Source organism: Trematomus bernacchii, unplaced genomic scaffold (assembly GCF_902827165.1).
Source record: "Trematomus bernacchii unplaced genomic scaffold, fTreBer1.1, whole genome shotgun sequence".
Taxonomy (NCBI): domain Eukaryota; kingdom Metazoa; phylum Chordata; class Actinopteri; order Perciformes; family Nototheniidae; genus Trematomus; species Trematomus bernacchii.
In genome coordinates this window covers 7,817,033-7,837,335 of record NW_022987608.1, presented here as the reverse complement: position 1 = coordinate 7,837,335, position 20,303 = coordinate 7,817,033, and the positions used below count along the sequence as shown (strand labels likewise).

The following is a 20,303-nucleotide window of genomic DNA, read 5'->3' as shown; positions in this document are numbered from 1 at the left end:
TGAAGGAAAGTCAGATGTCACAGGGACAGCAGCTTTGTCTCCATCTAGTGTTATAAAGCGGTACTGCAGTATGAAGACACCCATCAGTGTGAACAGTTTTACAGAATATGGGTCATCCAGGAATCTTTCTTTAAACGTTATTCTTCTCTATTCTCTGCAGTCGGCACTCTCTAAGTCTTAAAATAAAAATAAGTCTTGTATATAGCATGTGATAATGATATACTTTTCGATTTGTGAATCCCTTTTAAAACATGTTGACCTTATCTTCTGTCATCACGTTTCCTTGTTCCCTCTGGATTGTTACTCAGGGTCGGTCTCCCTTATTTTTCGAGTACATTTGATCAAATATTATCTTTCTTTCTTCTATATTTGAGTGCACTTGTTTCCTAATTTGTTATATTTATCCTGTGTTTCCCCCCCCAAGTTTTAAAAATAGTTGTATGTCTTGGTTTTACTTGGAGGGTACACATTTTGTCACTACCCTTCAGCTCAGCATGGAAACAGTATTGGGACAAACAAAAGAAGGGAATTTAGTGTTAATAAACCATTGATTTGATTAATTCAACCTGAAGAACACTGATAGTTATCTTGGCCCAGGTATTGACTGCTTCACTTTTGTTGTTGGATATAAACAGAGGAATTATTACAGCGGATAGAAAACTGTATTAGTTGTTATTGGTATCTATTGTTTAGGGATTGACTCAAAAAGTGTACAAATACCTTTTAAGACTTAATTTCTGATGAAGTTCTAAGAACCAAGTTGTCATACTTGGCAGGAAAAGATGACTTGCAGTGTTGGTTGTCCTTTGGGTCTGTCAATAAGACGTGCAAGTTGGAAAAACGTGTAGCAAAATGTAAAATAAAACACCCTTAAGAACCAGTCAAATGAATAATGTTGCTAAACCGCTGTTCTGTGTCGCCATCTAGTGGTTATTTGGTCAATCCAAGAGACAAAAACAATATGACTTGTTTTAGAGTTTTATTGGGAAGTTCAAAGGATTTCTTCATTCATGATCTGTAACCAGTGTAACAGCTTTCAAAAGTGTCAAAGAAATAGTGTGAACAAAATATATGAAGAGCTTTGCAGTAGAGATGCAAATATATGTTGATTCGTTTATAAAGGATATGATAAAATAAAATATATAAAAGGATAAATGTAAATAAAGGACATCATGATAATAGCATATAGAATCTGTTAGCCAGGTTTTCTCGCCTGCACACAGACACATAAATCAGTCATCTTTAGAAAACAGTGGAGCTGATTAAAAGGCACTGATTCCATTTGAAAATAATTATAATAATCCCCGCATGCAAACAAACAATCAAAAAAGACACCAGTGATTCTACATTTGAACAAGGTCATTAATCAATAGTGTGATCATTAATCATTTAGGATCTGTATTAAGATGGACAAAAACATTCCCAGTCTTAATCATGGATGTTAAAATGGCCACTATTAAATAAAAGAGAATAAGATATTATAAAATAATCATGTACACTAAATTAAAAATAATGAATCACATGTTATTGTGAGTTTTTATATTATCAGAATCTTTGGTATCTTATTTTTACAGTTTTACCTTTTCCAAATATCTAATTTTTCAAATGTTCTCACCAACACTTTCTGGCTCAAAAGTGAGAGGGCATTGAATATATAATATTAAAACTGTCCTGACAAGAGACATGATATGTAAGAGTAACAATAAAAAGGAAAAGAAAAAATTATATGTGAGAAATAAAAATGGATTGATTGTTTATCTTAAAAAGTTGGTCATCCATTTTACTTGATTGATTTTATAATGTTTATATTAATTTTTTTATATTGTCAGTTTCCCACGTATGAACTGTTTATTTTTTCCTCGATCTAAATCAAATAAAAATAATAAATACACATTTTCATCCTAAAGTCTGTATCTAGTGTAAAATGCCGACAGACTGAGATAATGGGGGAGTGGTGCATTCAGGGACTGCCCGGAAACATGTCATCCAGAAGAGAAATCATGACTAGTTATCTGCAGTGTGGGGGTTTTGACATTGTACTTTTAGACAAGCAGCAGCAACACAACGCTCCCAGTTAAACATTCATGATATTTGGTCTTTAAAGCAGCTTAGGATTGATATGATAAGTATATAATAAAAAGTGTATATTGCACAGGATGAGCAGAAGCGGACGCTGCTGTTAGTAATAATCAGAATCTCCTGACCTGCACAGTAAAAGCACAGTTTGAACGTAATGTTAACAACACAGACATATAGCTTTGTGTGCGTTATGTTTGGCATTAAATCAGTCTGCAGTGAAACTCTCAGACAGCCTGAGTGGGACCCACCCTCATCTGAGACTGAAGACCCCTCAGAGGATCACACAGCTGGAAGGGGACGCCTCTTCACTGCTGGAGTGGACACAGAATAACATGTTTCAAATCCTATTTACTCAAACCATTTCAATGCCAGACAGTCACCATTTTGAAATGTAATAGTTCAATATCTGCTCATATGTCTCATGTAAGTCTTAAAAGTCTCATTTAGCAGGAACCATGGACCAAAAGACAACTGAAAACCCCCCACCTGTGCTCTGGAGCGTCAGCCGGCTTCAGCCTCTTGGGGGCACTGCCCTCCGACTCAGACGGGGGTCTCTGACTCTGCTCACTGGTCTCAGAGCCCACCTGAGGAGAGGGACAGAGGTAAACCTCAATATGATGGAAACTGCTTGAGAATTAAAGTCTCAGAGAAAACTTGGTTTTAAATCTAAATATTTCTCTGGAAAATTAAAATATTTATGAATGAATAAGAAGACACAAAAAGTTGAAAATAACTCTGTTTAGTTATTGGTTAAGAGTCAAACACACAAAAAACGAATCTATATCAAGACTATAAAAGCCCAAATAGGCAAATGTTTGCTGTTGTAATACATGTTTGGACCACAAGAGGCTGAAATGCACAACTACCCCCAATGCTCTAAATGTGGCATTCATGTTTTACATTCTCCATGTACTCTGATAACAGAAACATATATTCAGTTTTTTAATATGTGGTAGTACTGTGATGTTTTTATTATACTTACGTACTCTTATATACCTACAGGGGCCATTTTTGGACGAGGTATCTGTGTCATTCTGTGTGTAGGTGACAACATTTAAGGTTGAGTTAGAAACATGGATGTTGTCAGAGCAAGTGCTGGAACTAAGGGTGTAGGAACTGGGAAGGGGCCATTGTGTGTGTGTGTGTGTGTGTGTGTGTGTGTGTGTGTGTGTGTGTGTGTGTGTGTGTGTGTGTGTGTGTGTGTGGAGACACTGTATATATATATATATATATATATATAATATATATATATATATATATATATATATATATTGCAACCAATTCCATTTAACTTCAAATTCCCCTCGCCGGCAGCCACAGTGCGCCTGGCTAAAATGCTGGTCACATCCATATGTAAACAAACACGCATGTAAACGGCAATTTATCGAGGTCAGAAAAGTTATCGAGTTCATTTTTATTTATTGCACAATAAATCAATTAATTGCTTATGTGTGTGTGTGTGTGACTCCCACCATGTTTTCTCTTCCTGCCGGGGGTGCTGCTGCTGCTGGGCGTGTTGTGGCTGTCGGCGGCTGATCGGAGGGGTCTCCGGCACAATTCATCCCTCTGATGGACCACTGTCTCCTTAGACTGCAGCTTCCTGTACAGAGAATACACTCAATTTATCAGTTTCGACAAAACTAGTAATGAAACATACATTTCAAGGGAAAAACATATTTATACGTGTGCAGTAAGGCTTCTAAATTACCTCAAATATACAGTAACATATCACATTTCTCTCCTGACAGGCCTTGTTGCAACTACTCTTTTTTGCCATCTATCTATCTATTTACTTATCTGTCTATCTGTCTGTCTGTCTGTCTGTCTGTCTGTCTGTCTGTCTGTCTGTCTGTCTGTCTGTCTGTCTGTCTGTCTGTCTGTCTGTCTGTCTGTCTGTCTGTCTGTCTGTCTGTCTGTCTGTCTGTCTGTCTGTCTGTCTGTCTGTCTGTCTGTCTGTCTGTCTGTCTGTCTGTCTGTCTATCTATCTATCTATTTACTTATCTGTCTTAGACCTGCATTCTTCCTAATGGCTAGCAGGGGTCGGCTCAACTGCTTGTAAAAAGAAGTCACAATGTATAGAAGTCTGAGAAAATTACCCAACTTCTCACTTAATCTATTTCCTCAGTAAACATTTCCCTAGTGATTGTATGTTCTTATTTGCTAGATTCTTCAATACAACATGACGTTCACTTAGTAAACAATGGAGAATTTAGGGTAAAATAGACGATAAAGCAGGGTAGAGTTAGGGGTGTGGCTACCCTGTGATTGACAAATTGCTACAGTAGCAACCTTTCAGAGGCGTATCAATCTGTATCCATTGAAATGGGTACAAGCTTGTTTTTGGGTGCTTTGGTTTTTTATCTTTGAACTTAACCCGTTCACACCTTTTTCAGTTCATAAAATACTTTTTGGTTGGACTGAGAGACAGAAGGAGTTGGTGTTTTTTTTTGGCAACTTTGCTTATTTGCAAGCCAAAGTAAGCATGCCAACAAATATCCCCCAAAAAATGCTCATCCTAACAACAGAGGAACAAATATAGACGTCCTATTGCTGTTATGATTATATCAATATAATCCATGATGCTGTTAGTTATTAGCTGTTATCACCCTGTGACACAAATACCAATAATATACTTAGTTTGAGATTGTGTTAAAGGTTTCCTCGCTTGATCTGTGATTCACAATAGCCCATAACATAAACTCCAAAACTCCAAAATAAAGAAAGTTCTTCAACACAATTTGCAGAATCAATTCACATACATGTGAACATGTTCCACATCTGACCAGAGGACACATTTGTTACCAGAACTTTTCAAGAAACAATACCTTTAGAATCAGAATACCTAATGAACGATACTGGCTTCAACATGAACCATGGAACTTTTTAAAACTCTAACGTGATTTTGATGCATTTCCACTTAGTTAATAATGATAATATGTAAATTATTTCCAGCCATACTGCATATATCATAAATGTATCTCGTGATGTCAGCTTGAGAAGGGGGAGGGGGTCAGAGTTGTGCAGATAAAAAGGCAAAGCAGTTCAACTGAGTCTTTAGCCTCCATGCATCCCTCGTGGACAGCCCCCAGCCTCACCTACTATCACCGAGCATCGATCTGCACGCTAATTAAGTCCCTTGGCTATGACCTTTTCTTAGTGTGTGTCAATAACATTTTATTAACAAAAGGAAAAACTCTGCACTAACTACAATCAGTCAAACTTTCTTTGGGTAACTGCAGTTTTGTGAAGAAGAGAAAACAATGTCTACCAATGTGATATGACTCCAGCCCAGATGATGATAAATGTTTTATAATCATTGAGAGCAACATTCGATAGATACAGAGATGTCAGTCCAGGCAGTGTGTAGTTAAATCAATAATTTAGCGACGTGTAGACCCCCCCCTCTCAACCCTGCTCCCCTCCCCAGTGGTGTGAGCGCTGCTGACCCCCGGTCCTCTCGGCCTGTCCTCTCCTCAGTCCTAATTACGCTCCCTGGAGTTTAGAGCCGTCAGCCTGCAGCCCCGGCCCCCCCCCCCGTCTGCTGGGTGGTCCGAGCTCTTTGACAGCCCCCTCTGACAAAGTGATAAACTAATTAGCCTGGCCGGGCATGCTGGGGTCGGGGCCTTCAGCATAGCTGCCCCCCCCCCCTACACAACGCAGGGGCTGACCCGGACCCTCCTTAGGGAAACCTGGGGCCAGGCGGGCTGAGGAGGGGAGGGGGGGGGGAGACACTGAAGTCGGGCTGATCAATGATGAGAGGCTGCCTGAGAGACAGGCCCGAGGTGCAGCTCCAGCCTGCGTCAAAGTTTTACTGAGAGACAACCACTGTCCACACACTGCATACTGAGACCCCCACCATTATTTATGGAACTTCTGAGCTGCATGCTCTTCATCAGGGAACAGCATATCTACAACCACGAACACACAACCTGCACTTTATTTGATTCAAAATACTCATAAGGGCAACAAAGTGGATTCATCCGCAACTGAAAATAGTCCCTAACAGATGCACCTTTCCTACTGTTTGACCTACTTTTGCTAAAAACTACAATGCCTGAATCAGGGGTGTCCAGACTTTTTTCACCGAGGGCAGCATACAGAAAAATATACAAAGGTCTTGGCCACTAGAGGTGAGGTATATTGCCTCATAAGTTAAGTTATAAGTTATCAAAATCAATCAAATGTAGGTAAATTATGCTTGATACTTGAATATGCTTTAAGAAAACAAAGTGCCTACATCACAGCTCTCCATAGGGTTTCATTCTTTTAGTTACTAAAAGTGTTCCTTAAACACTCATTCCTTAAAACAGAAGCCTCAGATTGCTTATAATAAGGGGAAATATAAAGGGTTAATTACTTTTATAATTTGCTGCTCCATTTCAAAATGGACAATGGGCTGCAGTTGGCCCTTTCATTTGGAAACCCCCTTGCCATAACAAAATACAGGTTTGTGTGCATGTAAATTGTCTGCAAAGGCTAACATCCTAAAGTTCCCTCCAGAAGGAGTTTCTCTCCCACCCACTCCCATTGTTTAGGGGGGATGTAGGCATTTCAATTATTTTTCTATACTTTGGGGAAATCACTGATACAAAAAAAAGAGGGCATGACTGAAAGGTATATCTGTCATATGGTATATATCTTTGTTGCACTGAATTGAGGTTTTAAACTTAATTTGTTTGTTTTATTTTGATTTTTTATTCATGTGCAATGTCTTTTTTACATGCTGCTGTAACAACACAAGTGCCCAATTCATTCAAGAATATCTAATCTAATCTAATTATGACATTTGACAGGCTCAGAGTCACAATGAGGGTGACTTTTAGACCATAGGAGTGAGGTTTAGGGTCGGGGTTATAGTTCAATTATAGGTGTGTGTGTGTGTGTGTGTGTGTGTGTGTGTGTGTGTGTGTGTGTGTGTGTGTGTGTGTGTGTGTGTGCGTGTGCGTGTGCATGTGCATGTGTGTGTGTGTGTGTAGTAGGAACATACCTGATGGCTGAGCTCAGGCTCTGGTACCAGTCATTGAGATCCTCCTGGTTGCAGGACATCAGCAGAAGACTGGCTTTGGGGAAGGTTAACTGGAAGAAGAGGAGGAACAGGAGGGTAGTTAGGATGTTTGTTGGCAGTACAGGTGTGAATGATGAGGTGTTATGGTTTTATGGTGGGTGTTCGGATATAGTGTAATGTCAGCTTTTGGTTGTATTTGAGTAGAAACACCATCTATAAGTCATCCAAGGCCTCTCTACTGGAGTGCTTAAAACTGCAGTAACATAGTAAAAACAGAAGAGGGCAGGACAAATCAAGCAAAAACCTTCTCCCTGCCAACAAAGTGCTGCTTTAATCACCTTTAAACACTGAAATCTGTAGGTAAAGAAAAAAGGGACAAAGTCTAGTACAGTAACAGAATCTGCCACATTTATAATGTCTACTCCATTGTGTCCTGCAGGCAGCTGGACAGAGACATACTCTCAGGTTTACAGAGAGACAGCTTCTTCCTTTGAGTCAACAGTAATTACCAACTTGCCTCAGATTGTACAAGTCAAACAAACCAAAAGGAGTTGTCTGAAGCCCAGACAAAAGGGGCTTTTAGCCACGCGTAATTACACTGGGAAAGCTATTAAATACAGGGGATCAAAATCAGGCCTTCACCATATTAAATGACCTTTCACATTTACCTGCAGCTGCCGCCTGTACACAGGAAGCTAGCTTGTTGAGAAGTGACATATCGATCATATGCGTTTGTATTTGGACAGAACTCGGTATAGATCATCAAACATAATGATGATTTCTATACAGGGAGGGGGGAGGGGAGCTTCTCATTATACATTAAATAGATTAAGATTTCAAATGTAATATCATCAAAAGTATTATCTAATTACAGAGTTCAGTGAATGGGGCCGAAATGAGTGCCGCATGACATTAGGCACTCGCCACTTGGGGGGACTGCGGTTTGATTTATGCACAAATAGATTCCACTTCTATTGCGATGCGGTAATTAGGGATTTGTCAGGAAATCTGACCCTGTTAGGTAGAAATTACTTTGTATAATAAGAACGGCGGAGCCTCGTCGGCGCACATAATTTAGCTTGATTATTTATACATCAAAGAGAATCTGTCAGGGATGTGGGAAAAATACTCAAGCGGCAAGGGGATATTAGCGGGAGGAAGACGGCAGACGGGGAGAGAGGCGAGGAAGGTCCACAGATGGAGGGAGAGGAGAACATAAAGAGGGAAACGTGGGGCGAGACAAATAAAAAGGTAGCTCTCTACAAACAATGTGTGACCAAGAGAAATACAAAAAAACCCACTGGAAATTTTAATAAAAGCTATTTTTTCCACCCAAACTTTGCATATAGATTGCCATGGCATTTACAGCTGTCAAATGTAATTTGGCTTTAATTCTTCATGGCCCTGGATGAGGAGGGCCCTGGAGTGCTGACAGCCCTTTTCTTTGAGCTCAGGTAGGGGCCCGGGATCAATAATGTGTCCTTATGAGAAATTACGTGTAATGCTATTGAGTATGCATTTGGGCCTCGGTGGGATAAGGGGCTAATGAAATGCCATTTCTGCCATTAGATAACGTGTAGCGGGGGGCCGGCGGAGAGCGGCGACAGGCTTGAGGAAGATGTATTTACTGGAGGGCCGGAAGAGATGGATCTGCAGCCTAATCTGATCCAGCAACTGAGAGATTCTGTTACAGCAAGCAGCCATCACACACACACACACACACACACACACACACACACACACACACACACACACACACACACACACACACACACACACACACACACACACACACACACACACACACACACACACACACACACACACACACACACACACACACACACACACACACACACACACACACACACACACACACACACACACACACACACACGACTAATCTCCCCCATCTGCAGCCTTTTCATTAGTCCCTTAAAGGATGCTTTTAATTCACACTGCCTTCATCAAATGAAGTCACACAAGCTGGATGGACACTCTTATGGGGATAACTGGAATTCACCCTCTCATGTGTGTTTTATGCAACACATTATCAAATAAATTCTGTACTTAAACTCATTTCTTTCCTCTGAAACATCTTTTAAATCAAAGCCTTTTTCGCTGCTTCGTTTAATGAAACAAATAACTCTTAATATCTTACATTCTGCTTTATTCTAGGATTTAATACCTGTGTTATTCCTTATTAGCTTGTTTTTGTTTTGAATCTTTTTGAATCAAATGTTATAATGTGTTTCTTTTGCTTGTCTTAGTGTTTTTGAATTGCCTCGTGGTGGAGACGTGCTATATAAATATAACTAGCCTGACCTTACTGTATGGTTGTCGATCCCAACCATTGATTGATCTGGCAGGTGAACCGGCTAAAGTGGCGCTAACTAGCTCAGAGCTGTAGCACTGAACGCTGTCAATCATCAGAAACTGGCCTTTAATGTCTGATCAGATGTTAAAACTGTATTTTATCAAGAGCTTAAACTGTGTGTTGATTAAGTGATTAGTCATTTAAAAAAAAAAACTTCTCAATCCAAAATGTAATGCTTGCATAAACCTAGGCAAATTATGAATGAAGACATTAAACTGTAAAATAAATAATGGATATGTTATGTATTATACACTTAACTGTTGATGGTGGTGGTCGAATCAAACAGATGAATCAATAAATAATCGTTTACACCTGAAATTAATTACACCTCAATTCTACTACTGGGTGATTCTATACAGTATTTACAATAAGACAAATGTGGGGTCTTGTGTTAAATGCATTTCTTTACATATTTCTCAAATTATTGTACATTTCATTCAGACTGACATTACCTGATGATCTCCATATTAAGTGAAATTCAGAAGGTGAATTGTGATGCCATCAATTCTTAAGGGATTGAGATAACAAACCAGTGCCAAAAAACAATTTATGGATGTAACAATAGTTTGTTGACGTTATCTGATTATTATTATTTTAAAACCACTTAGATTCACAACTTATCACATCTGTATTTAATTAATTATTTGGATGATTGCCAGAAAATGAATGGGGTTTAATTTGTTAATTAATACAGTTGTCAAGCTAATTTGTCAAATATCTAGTCTTATCTCAAACGTGAGGATTTGCAGCTTTTCTCAGTTTTAAACTGAATAAATGTAGGTTAGACAAAACACGAAATGGTGTAGATGTCAGCTGAGGTTGTCAGAATTTGACATGGATATTTTCAATTTTTTCCATTTGATAGACTTAATGATTTTCAAGTTATTGAATTTATTAATAAGCAAATAATCATTTAGTGCAGTCATATTTGAAATGACTGACAAACAGCTTAAACAACCAGACAATTGTTAAAAATATGAAACATTTTCTGGTTACAGGTTCTTTAAATGTGCTACAATTCATTATTTGGTATCCCCTAATGTCCATGTCTTCTTGCTTAATACATGAACAAATCAGCTATTGGCTTATTGGATGATTTATTAGGTCATTTCAGACCTCTTGTATACTACTTGTGCTATGTGAATCAAGCTTTAATGTCAAAAAGCATCAACATGCTGCCATTATTTTGGGCAGACAGCAGTGTGAACAGACAGTAGAGTAATGAAACCTCTGCATAGCCACTGTGCATCACAGGAAAACACATTAGCAGCACAACATAAAGAGCTCTTTGAGAGAGAGTGTATCTGCCGAAATGAATATTGATACCACGCAGCATTGGCACTAAACACTCGACTGCATAAACACTTTCGTTACTCACTCGATGACGCGTGACTCGTTCCTTTGAATGTTTCATGACAGCAACTACATCATTTAGACACAATTTGTCAGCCGGCAGCTGTACTGAGACCTGGTACGCTGATCAGACTGAGAGGAGAGGCGCCTTAAAAGTTCAGATTCTGGGATACTTTAACAACAACCGTTTGAGGTGATTAGGAAGAAGAGGAGGCGAGGGAACACAAGTCTTCTCTGACATGCACAACTAAATGACATTTTCATTCAATAAGGCTGGAAAACACTCCTCTGTTTGGCAGATTGTAGAACAGCTACTGTCATGGCCATAACTAAGACAAATCAGAGCATCACAAGTGGAAATTAAATAATGCTTCTGTTAAGGACTCACTCATGTGTATATTCATATCAATGAACAGATGGCTTCCCACCTGCTGCCCAACACTCACTCTGAGAATATTCAACTTTTCAACACTTTTATGTTTACACAGGAAATCCAAAATCCTGCATCAACTATTGTTAATGGTCTTAGTGCGGGAAACATTCGAAGAGTAGGATCTGTACAAATCACTTTGGGATATATATTGGGAACATGTACAAAAGGCTCAGTGATAGCCAATGATTTTGTAACTGTGGCATGGTAATCTGAATCTAAATAAAACATGCATTTTGAGAATAAAGGGAAATACCTGATGAACTAACGACACTAACATATCCTTGTAGATTTAACTACTGATTTTCTTTTATATTGGATAGTCTTTATTGTTCGGAGACTTAGTTCTTAGGTTGAGGTTTTATTTTAATAGAATAAGTACTGAAAGATGTACATTGAAAGAGTTATTGGTGACTTAAGTAGCAATACATGCAGGACAAATGACATGGTCCTCATTTCGTTTGTACAATATATTCTACCTTTAAAGGACACCTATTATGCAAAATCTACTTGTTCATGTCTCTTCTACATCAACATGTGTCCCCTCTGTGTAAAGAGACTCTGAAAGTTTCAGGAGAAAAGATTCGCTCACTTTTTGTCCTGATCCATTTCTATAAAAACCTGTCTGAAAATGAGCTGATCAGATTTTGGCCACTTTATGATGTCATAGCGATTTTTTGGCTTGTGTAACCATTAGCCAATCACCAACCAAGGTAACCCCCCCCCCCCCCCCACACCTTATCACCTGTATCTCCTCCTAGAGCACCATTGTGTTCTTTAACCAAATATCTCTCAGAGGGGCGTGGGGAGGGGCTCCTTATTTTCATCTAAAGTAACAGACAGAGAATCAGCACTTTTGAAACAGGGCTGAAACAGAGGGGTTTATGGGATGCTGCAATGATCTGTTTGGTGTCAAACACTTCAGAGACATGTTTTGTATATATCTGAGACCCATAATATATTGATGAAAAACAGTATAATAGGAGACCTTTAAGTTAGAAATTGCTTCCTGTTGTGTACAGTTTTAGGTTCTTCAGTCTCAACAAAATCTGCTACAATGCTCTAGAAACCCCCCGATATGTCTGGAAACATGAATACTCACGCTGAGCAGGCCTCCCTGGCTTCTGGTGTGGCCGAACACCTTCTCCACGGTGCACTCCTGCAGGGGGAAGGCGTGCCTGCCGGCGAACTTGTCCCTGTTGGCGAGTTGCATCGGGCCGCAGCGCGTGGCCTGGAGCAGCATGTCGGAGAACAGGAAGAACATCTTGGGCTTGGCGACCGCACCTTTCTGAGGAACCACCTTCAGCCAGCCCTCACGGATGAACCACCTCCCTGTGAGAGAGGAGGAAACGGAAAGAGTCTGAGACACTGTGGTTTATGTCCATTGGCCTAAGAGTTTCCAAACCACCTTCTAGGGTTAGGATTCATTGTGTCAAACCAATCACGGAAGCTGTTGTTGCCTTGCTAACTTCCTTCTTACTACACTTCCTTAGTAGATAGTGCAAGCAAGAAACATTGAAAAAGGCAAGGGAAAATTGTTGAATATGTTGGCTTGTTTTACATTTAGTCAATCCCTTCATTTTTCTTTTACCTTAGCACAATTGTTTTTGTTTTGCCAATCATAACGTTGTGTAGAAATCCATTGCCACAGTCGTATATCTACCAAGCATCCAAACAACTTCTATGTCCATCCATCTATTCATCGTCAATATCAACAATGCTATCCATCCAACTTATCCATATACCGTACAAAAACACTAATTCAAGATTGTCCCTTTTAACAACGTTTAATGTTAGTTTGAGACCATTGGTTGTTTTGTCATTTGACATTACTAAGTGTTTCATAGCATTACTAGAACAGACATGCATTGGAACTGAACTAGTACTTCCTTTACACAAACGGTATCAATGGTGCAGCACAATCCTATTGTCAAGGCTGAAACCCCGCTGCCTTTTGTAGAGTGCAAAGGGCATTATGTTACAATAGTCATTCTTTGCCACTGTCATATAGGAAACCCTTGTACGACAAGCTCCAGTGAACAAGCTGAAAAGCGACATTTGACCCATTCATTGAAGCCTGTTGTCACACAAGTTAATCCCTGCTCTCCACCTCTCACACACTGCAGACTACAGCTGTATATCCACACACGATATGGTTTCTACCACAAAACGCCATTGTATGAAATATATAGATGTTTCAGTTCCAATTCTCTTATATGGTGTGTCTTGAGTAGTTTGTTAAAGCTATTAAAATTCAATACCATAAAATATGTGACCCTCCTAAATACAAATTATTTGATTAGGTCAAAAAAAATGAAGGACCAATAATGCTTGAGTTGGGTTCAGAATGTAAAATGCTATAGAACCCTAAAAATAGTCAACCAATGCTTCTTAAAGGTCCCCTATTATACTGTTTTTCATCAATATATTATAGGTCTCAGATATGTACAAAACATGTCTCTGAAGTGTTTGGCTCCAAACACCAAACAGATCATTGTAGCATCCCATAATCCCCTCTGTTTCAGCCCTGTTTCAAAAGTGCTGATTCTGTGTCTGTTACTTTAGATGAAAATAAGGAGCCACTCCCCACGCCCCTCTGATGCCCCTTTCACACCAACACGGTTCCAGGTGCCAGGTGCCAGTTCAGAGCTAGAGCCTGAAAAGCACCGGTTTTTCCTGTTCACACCGCAGCGGAGCCGCCTCTAAGCTTTTCAAGCACCAAAAAATTGTCGGTCTAGAAGCAAGAACCGCTTACGTCGCGCTTACGTCGGAGGCGGGGGCAGGGGCAGGATCAACCTGAGCAATAACAGTTTATGGAGAGTACGGCAAATGAAAGTTGTAACAAGCAGTAGCGCTGACCAAAGTGACTAGAACGCAACCACACACTTATTTAAAAAAAAACACGCTTTATAAAGTCAGGCAACACTAACCAGGCTTCGTGTGATTCTGTTTATTTGTACCTTACTTTGACCATCCTTTCGCTGTCATTGATCATTGTGGAGGGCAGGCAGACGTTTTGTTAGTTATTATAGCAGCTATCGGATGGAATCAATACATGGGCTGCAGGTTGTCATGTCCTACTATCACAAGTAGAATCATAATGAAAAATACGCCGGTAAAATGTGCCGGCTTATGCCACAATAGGATAGCAACAAGTAGTCAAGAGTCAGTTTACATTACATGTTACTTGTTAGACGCTTTTATCCAAAGCGACTTACATACTCAATACTGTGGACAATCCCCACAGGAGCAATTTGGGGTGAAGTGTCTCAGGGACACAACGACATGCTGACTGCAGTGGGGTTTGAACCTGTGCTCCCTTGATCCGAACACCAACGCTCTATCCACTGCGCCACACGCCTCCTAGTTTAGCTTCGGTTGCTATGCTAACTAGGGATGCTCCGATCGCCAATTTTGGGGCCCCAAAATTGGCGATCGGAGCATCCCTAGTTAGCATAGCAACCGAAGCTAAACTAGGAGGCGTGTGGCGGCTTTAAATCTTCCATTTAAAGTGATGTTTAAAACTCAGTTAATGGGGCTCATTCACTGGAGCTTCCACAAACAACAATCAACTTAATTATTACATTCAAATTATGTATATTATTCAAGTTTACATTCACTTTGGATAATACCACGGGAGAAATGAGCAAGCGCTCTCTTTTCCTCTCTCTCCCCCTCTCTCTCTCTCTCTCCCCCCCTCTCTCCCTCTCCTGACAGCCCGTCAGTATCGTCTCATGCAGCTCGCTGATCCAGTAATGTCTGAGGCCGACAGTGAAGAATAAACATATTTATAACTAGTTTAGCTTGTTCCAGAGGTAGATAAAATAGCTAAGTGTGTTAGGTCTAACTCTTGTGTGTTTCGCTCCGCTCACCGGTCCGTCACAGCGGGTGGAGCTGCAGGATTTCTGCTTCACACACACGTTGCATACCGCTATTTTACTGTCTTTTTCGAACACCTTAAAATAATGCCAGACCGGTGAAGCCATTTTGGCGAGCTTGTTTTGCCGCGTACAGAGAAAAGTGTCATGTATTTTACGTCATGCGATCGGCCCTCGCGATCGGCATGTTTAGAGAGCACCGATCGATCGGTAGAGAGTGAGTATCGGCAGATCTCGATCGGCATCCCTAATGCTAACATCACCCATTTTATACCAGAGAAACTTTCACAACAGCGTTGTGATGCCAAACAGCGGGCAGCACTGCAGCGGTCGGTAAATGCCGCTGAACACATTAATAAACAATGAACCACGGCACTCTGGAGAAAAGTACAAGGGTTGAGAAGTCGTTATTTAATTTAATCTGGCTTCGTATGATTAAAAGCAACACGATCATCGACCCAACGCTGTTGGGGAGAAAATCAGCGACGTAAACGGTGACGTCATGACGCAGCAGCGGCAGCACCAGTCGGGCTCTGGGCGGTGTGAACAAAACGGGGGCTGAAAAGAAAAACCGGTTCCGATCCAGAAAAGCTCTAGCACGGAGCTAGAACGGGAACCGCGTTGGTGTGAAAGGGGCATGAGAGATATTTGGTTAAAAAGAACACAATGGTGCTCTAGGAGGAGATTCAGGTGATAAGGTGGGGGGGGGGGGGGTTACCTTGGTTGGTTATTGGCTAATGGTTACACAAGCCAAAAAATCGTTATGACATCATAAAGTGGCTCAAATCTGATTTTCAGACAGGTTTTTATAGAAATGGATCAGGACAAAAAGTGAGAGAATCTTTTTTCCTGAAACTTTCAGAATCTCTTCACACAGAGGGGACACATGTTTATGTATAAAAGACATGGAAAAGTGGATTTTGCATAATAGGTGACCTTTAAACCAACATCCCAATGTCAATGTAACAACTACAACAACTAAGAATACAAATAATTAGACTAAACTAAGCCATGCTGTATTTAAAAGATAAATGAGAAAGAAATATAATCTAGGGAGTACTAAGTAGTAGGTAGACATGTTGGGGTGTGGTTTGCGAGGAAAGCTCTCATCTCTCTCACCATGATTGGCAGCAGAATGATGATAGCTAATAAGTAAGAGGCTGACATTTGGATAGATAAGATGGAAATTCAGCCTGGGTCCAGTGTGTTTTTGTAATTGCCCCAGCCAGTAGCCTGTGATTGCAGCTAGCCTGAGTGGTCGGAGCTGTGCCTCTGGGGCTCAGAGAGGACATTTTCAGCTACAGACGAGCCCACTGAGATTAAGTGCCGGGCCAGACGGGGGTCAAATTGCTTTTAAAATGCCATGGGTCTCAAACGGAAGAGTCAAGAAACACGCCATGACTCTCTCAGGTGTTAAGCGGAGATTGGAGAAGTGGTTGTGATCGTTATATGAATTGTATAACTAAAACCCTGCTTGAGATTTATACAAGCCTTTATACAAGCCTTTCAAGAAACATGTAGGGAAGTAGGGATTTAAATGTGTCTTAAAAGAACCACCACTGGATAAAAGACAACTGTAGTAAGAAGTGTCCTCAGGAAACAGATCCTTTGCACCCTAACTGACCTGTTACTGGAGATGCCCATGCAACAAATATGTGTTCTGGCCATGTTACTGCATAAAAATGGGCCCTATTGTGCTTTTTGGGGTTTTCCCTTTCTTGTAGTGTTTTATATAGTTTTTTGTGAATGGTCTGCAAAAGCTAAAATCTCGGAGTTCACCTCAGGGGGTGCTTATCTTCTACACAATCCCCCCCAAAATAAAGCACTTTTTGAACATTAAAGCATGTAAATATGTCACAGTAGAGGCACACATACAAGTATGAACCTAAAAATGAACAGAATAGGGCCCCTTTAATTGAATACAATGCTTTGAGATTGCAGGTGCCTGGAAAAGGACTCTTGTATGCCATTGCATGACATTCTACACCTGAGAAGCTAATTAACATGCAAACTTAACTTTTCCCCAGTTAATGTTTGTGTGGTTCAAAAAGGAAAAGTGCAGGACGTGTTCACTGTTTCTAAGTTAGATAGAGAGTACAATTGATGTGTTTGTGTTTTACAGAGCAGGTAGAGTAACATACATAGCATCATTCTGTGATAGCAGAACATTTTACCACATTGAATTCATGCATGGGCAGTAATGTGTTACATGTTTGCTCAAGCAACATATTGCTGCCAGTGTCCAGTGTTCTGAGACGGATTGTCAGTACACATCAAGTATAGCGATTTAATAAACATGCTTGGTTCTCCCTCTGCTACTATTACTTTTAAAACGATATCCGACTAGGAAACAAGTTCTTAAAGTTTTCACCTAGATAGCCAGTCATGTGGTTACAGTTGAAGGGGTGAGGTTTGTACTATAGGAGTAACAATCAAGACTCATATGTAGAAACAACGGTAAAACAGATGAATAAATGAAATTACCGGCTTGTTTTTAACAAATGAACACAAACCAAATTCAGCACAATCTGTTCCCTAACCTTTAAAGTCGTATCAGATATTCCCTATCAGACCCCCTAAGAGACGAAGTTGACAGTCATGTTTGGAAATGCTCTTTGGTTCTCTTCAGACCCCCTGCTCACATCTGACCATCCGCAGAGCTTTGAGGCTGCAGCAGGTTCAAAGAGCAGGAAGTGCCAACACTCCTCTGTATGTCCAGGCCTTTCAGCTTCCCTTGTCAAAGAGCACCTCTGCTCTACTACAAAGACTTTGGGGCTGGCCCAGGTGCGGGGGCAGGAAATACAAAAAAAAAGATCTACAAAGGGTGCTGTTCCCCCTGATGTGTCCGAGGCCAGAGGATGAACAGAGGCAAGCGCTGCGGCAGAATGAGGGTCAGGTTGGGCATCGCTGAGTTTGGAGAGTCAACAGGCTTCTTTCACTTTGTTGATGACTGCACTATACTGGAGGCAGGGACGAGGTGCGGTGCAAATGAGACTTTTTAGGTTATTGATGATTCAAACTAACAGGGGAACTCAGGAGTAGAGAAACAGACAAAAGCAGCAACAAATGATTATTTTCATTTTCTATCAAACCATCTATTGTAAGGGTGTTAAAATGACCTAACGTAGCATTGAGACAAAGGCCATATACAACCCAAACTGAATTTAGCTAAATGTATATGTTGCCTTGCCAATTCACACGTTCCTATTTATTAAACTTGTACCCACATTAAGAAACTACTTAAGAAATATCAGCCTGACATTTATATTGCATTTGCAGTCAGTTGAACAGGAAGCAGTATTATAAAATGTTCTTGCCAAACTCGCTTGATGAATGAGCTAAATGTATATTAGTTCCATCTTTTTTGTATTAATTGATAAAAGCTGAAACTGACTCACCAATGTTCAAAAGTTTAACATTTAAATTGGATTTGTGCAGTTTTTGAAATATATTGCAATTCAGATATGATTTCCTTTGAAATCTTATTCATAATTTAAATGTTTTTAAATGATCTGTATCAAAAAAGGATTTATTAATAAGTCTGTAGAATACAGATTGTAGGTCGGGACTTCACCGCAGCTCTGAAAAACTTCGCATATTTTTCACATTTTGCCTTTACCAAATATTGCGCATTCCTTATTTGGATACAACACTAGTTCAAATTGTGATTTGGATATAATTAAGTGCAGACCAAGTTTAAAAATATAACAATGATGATCATAGAAATCAAGACATAAAATATCATAACTTTAGGTCGAACAGTCAGGAACGCAAAGAGACAAATCGGGAGAAAAAATCCATGTAAAACAAGATAGAAAATGTGAGACGTCTTTGTTTTAAATTGAAGGAATAGGCAGGCAGACACAAATCTGCGGCCTCCCAGGGAAACAGGCTGACTGTCTGCTGTATCGATGTCCCATTGATTCAGGCTTTGTGTCTCACAATCGCCCCCCCTCATCTCCTACAGAGCTACTTAATATGTTTGAGGGGCTCCGGCGCTTCTCATCTGTAAAAGGCAGAGCGCTTTTTCTTTTACCCACATTAGAGGTGGTGTTGATGGTGGTGGTGGTGGGGGGGGGGGGGGGGAAGGAGAATGGGTCGGTGTGGGGCGGGGTGGTGCTGCTCTGAAGTCTGCCTGGTGGGACCGGAGCTTTATTAGCTGGAAAGGAAGCCGGCGGAGTTGCGAGGGGCCTGAGAACTTGGATGAGAGGAAGCTTTTGAAACTTCCCATATCGGCATTAGAGAGATGAGCTGCTATTCAGCGCTCGCTCCCAGCCGGCACGTCCGGAAGTACACACTTTGAAAAAAACAAAACTTCGCATATCCAAGTAAGAAAACACACACACACACACTGGTGGATTTGTGTGCACATGCATTCGTTCATATCTAACAAACACACACACACACACACACACACACACACACACACACACACACACACACACACACACACACTATGGCTTCCTTTTTATGTGCTGGTCGGCAAGATGAGGCTGGGCTCTAATTGGTCCTGGGGGAGATTGGCAGGGCGAGCGGAGCAACGAGGAGGCCAGACAAACAACGGGAGGGGGAGTGGCAGGAAGAAGAAGGGCCACCGCTCCACAAGTAGAGAGGGAACCACAATGAGGGGGGATATAAATGAGCAGGGAAGTAGGCAGGATGAAGGAGGAAAGCACATTTACTCGCTTACAGTTAGCAGTAATGCACTTTTAATAAAGTGGTGGGATGCGCTACATACTTTAGTTTCCTGCAGGAAGTCGGATGAAATTAATTGATTAAACACAATGTCTCAATACTTAGCTAATTTCCCTTTAGTTGATTTCTCCCTTCCCCATCCACCCCTGTGAGTCCCAAAGGACATAGAGCAATAGATGCAGAAGGAGGGGAGATGGAGGTGTTGGGGGATGAAAGGAATATGTGATCAGAGGCTCTAACCTGCAGCCAACACCTTGGTCTTTCGCCCCTTCAGCAGTTTCTGCACCCGGCAGAGCTGCAGGTGGTTCTCATGGCGCCGGGTGTTGTCCTGGATGCGCTGGGACACGTCGCATATCGCAGTCACAGCACCTAGAGGAAGCACAAACACTTCTATTACCATACAAGTGAGGACATTCATCTGAGAGTCAGAATATAATAACTCTCTCCAAATACAGATATTCCTGTCTGCTTACATTTAAACTATTG

The 20,303-nt window shown here is 40.7% G+C and overlaps 1 protein-coding gene across 4 annotated transcripts in view; it reads right to left on the bottom strand.

The window, feature by feature from the left end:
* Positions 1 to 964: 964 nt before the first annotated feature.
* The window catches only part of arhgef39 (Rho guanine nucleotide exchange factor (GEF) 39), a 45,397-nt gene continuing 26,058 nt past the window's right edge, over positions 965 to 20,303 (bottom strand). Inside the window, exons 7-13 of one of the 4 annotated variants that reach the window (XR_004555950.1) lie at positions 20,058 to 20,186; positions 12,347 to 12,576; positions 7,067 to 7,155; positions 3,552 to 3,679; positions 3,066 to 3,113; positions 2,566 to 2,663; positions 965 to 2,387 (exon numbers count right to left, since the gene is read on the bottom strand). Coding sequence is in view for 1 of the 4 variants with exons in the window: in XM_034131211.1 (XP_033987102.1) it covers positions 2,351 to 2,390; positions 2,566 to 2,667; positions 3,557 to 3,679; positions 7,067 to 7,155; positions 12,347 to 12,576; positions 20,058 to 20,186 (713 nt within the window). In the remaining 3 variants the exon portion in view is untranslated. Of the gene's footprint in view, positions 2,391 to 2,565; positions 2,668 to 3,065; positions 3,114 to 3,551; positions 3,680 to 7,066; positions 7,156 to 12,346; positions 12,577 to 20,057; positions 20,187 to 20,303 lie in introns of all 4 variants that reach the window. The other 3 variants (XR_004555948.1, XR_004555949.1, XM_034131211.1) reach the window with 3 other exon arrangements.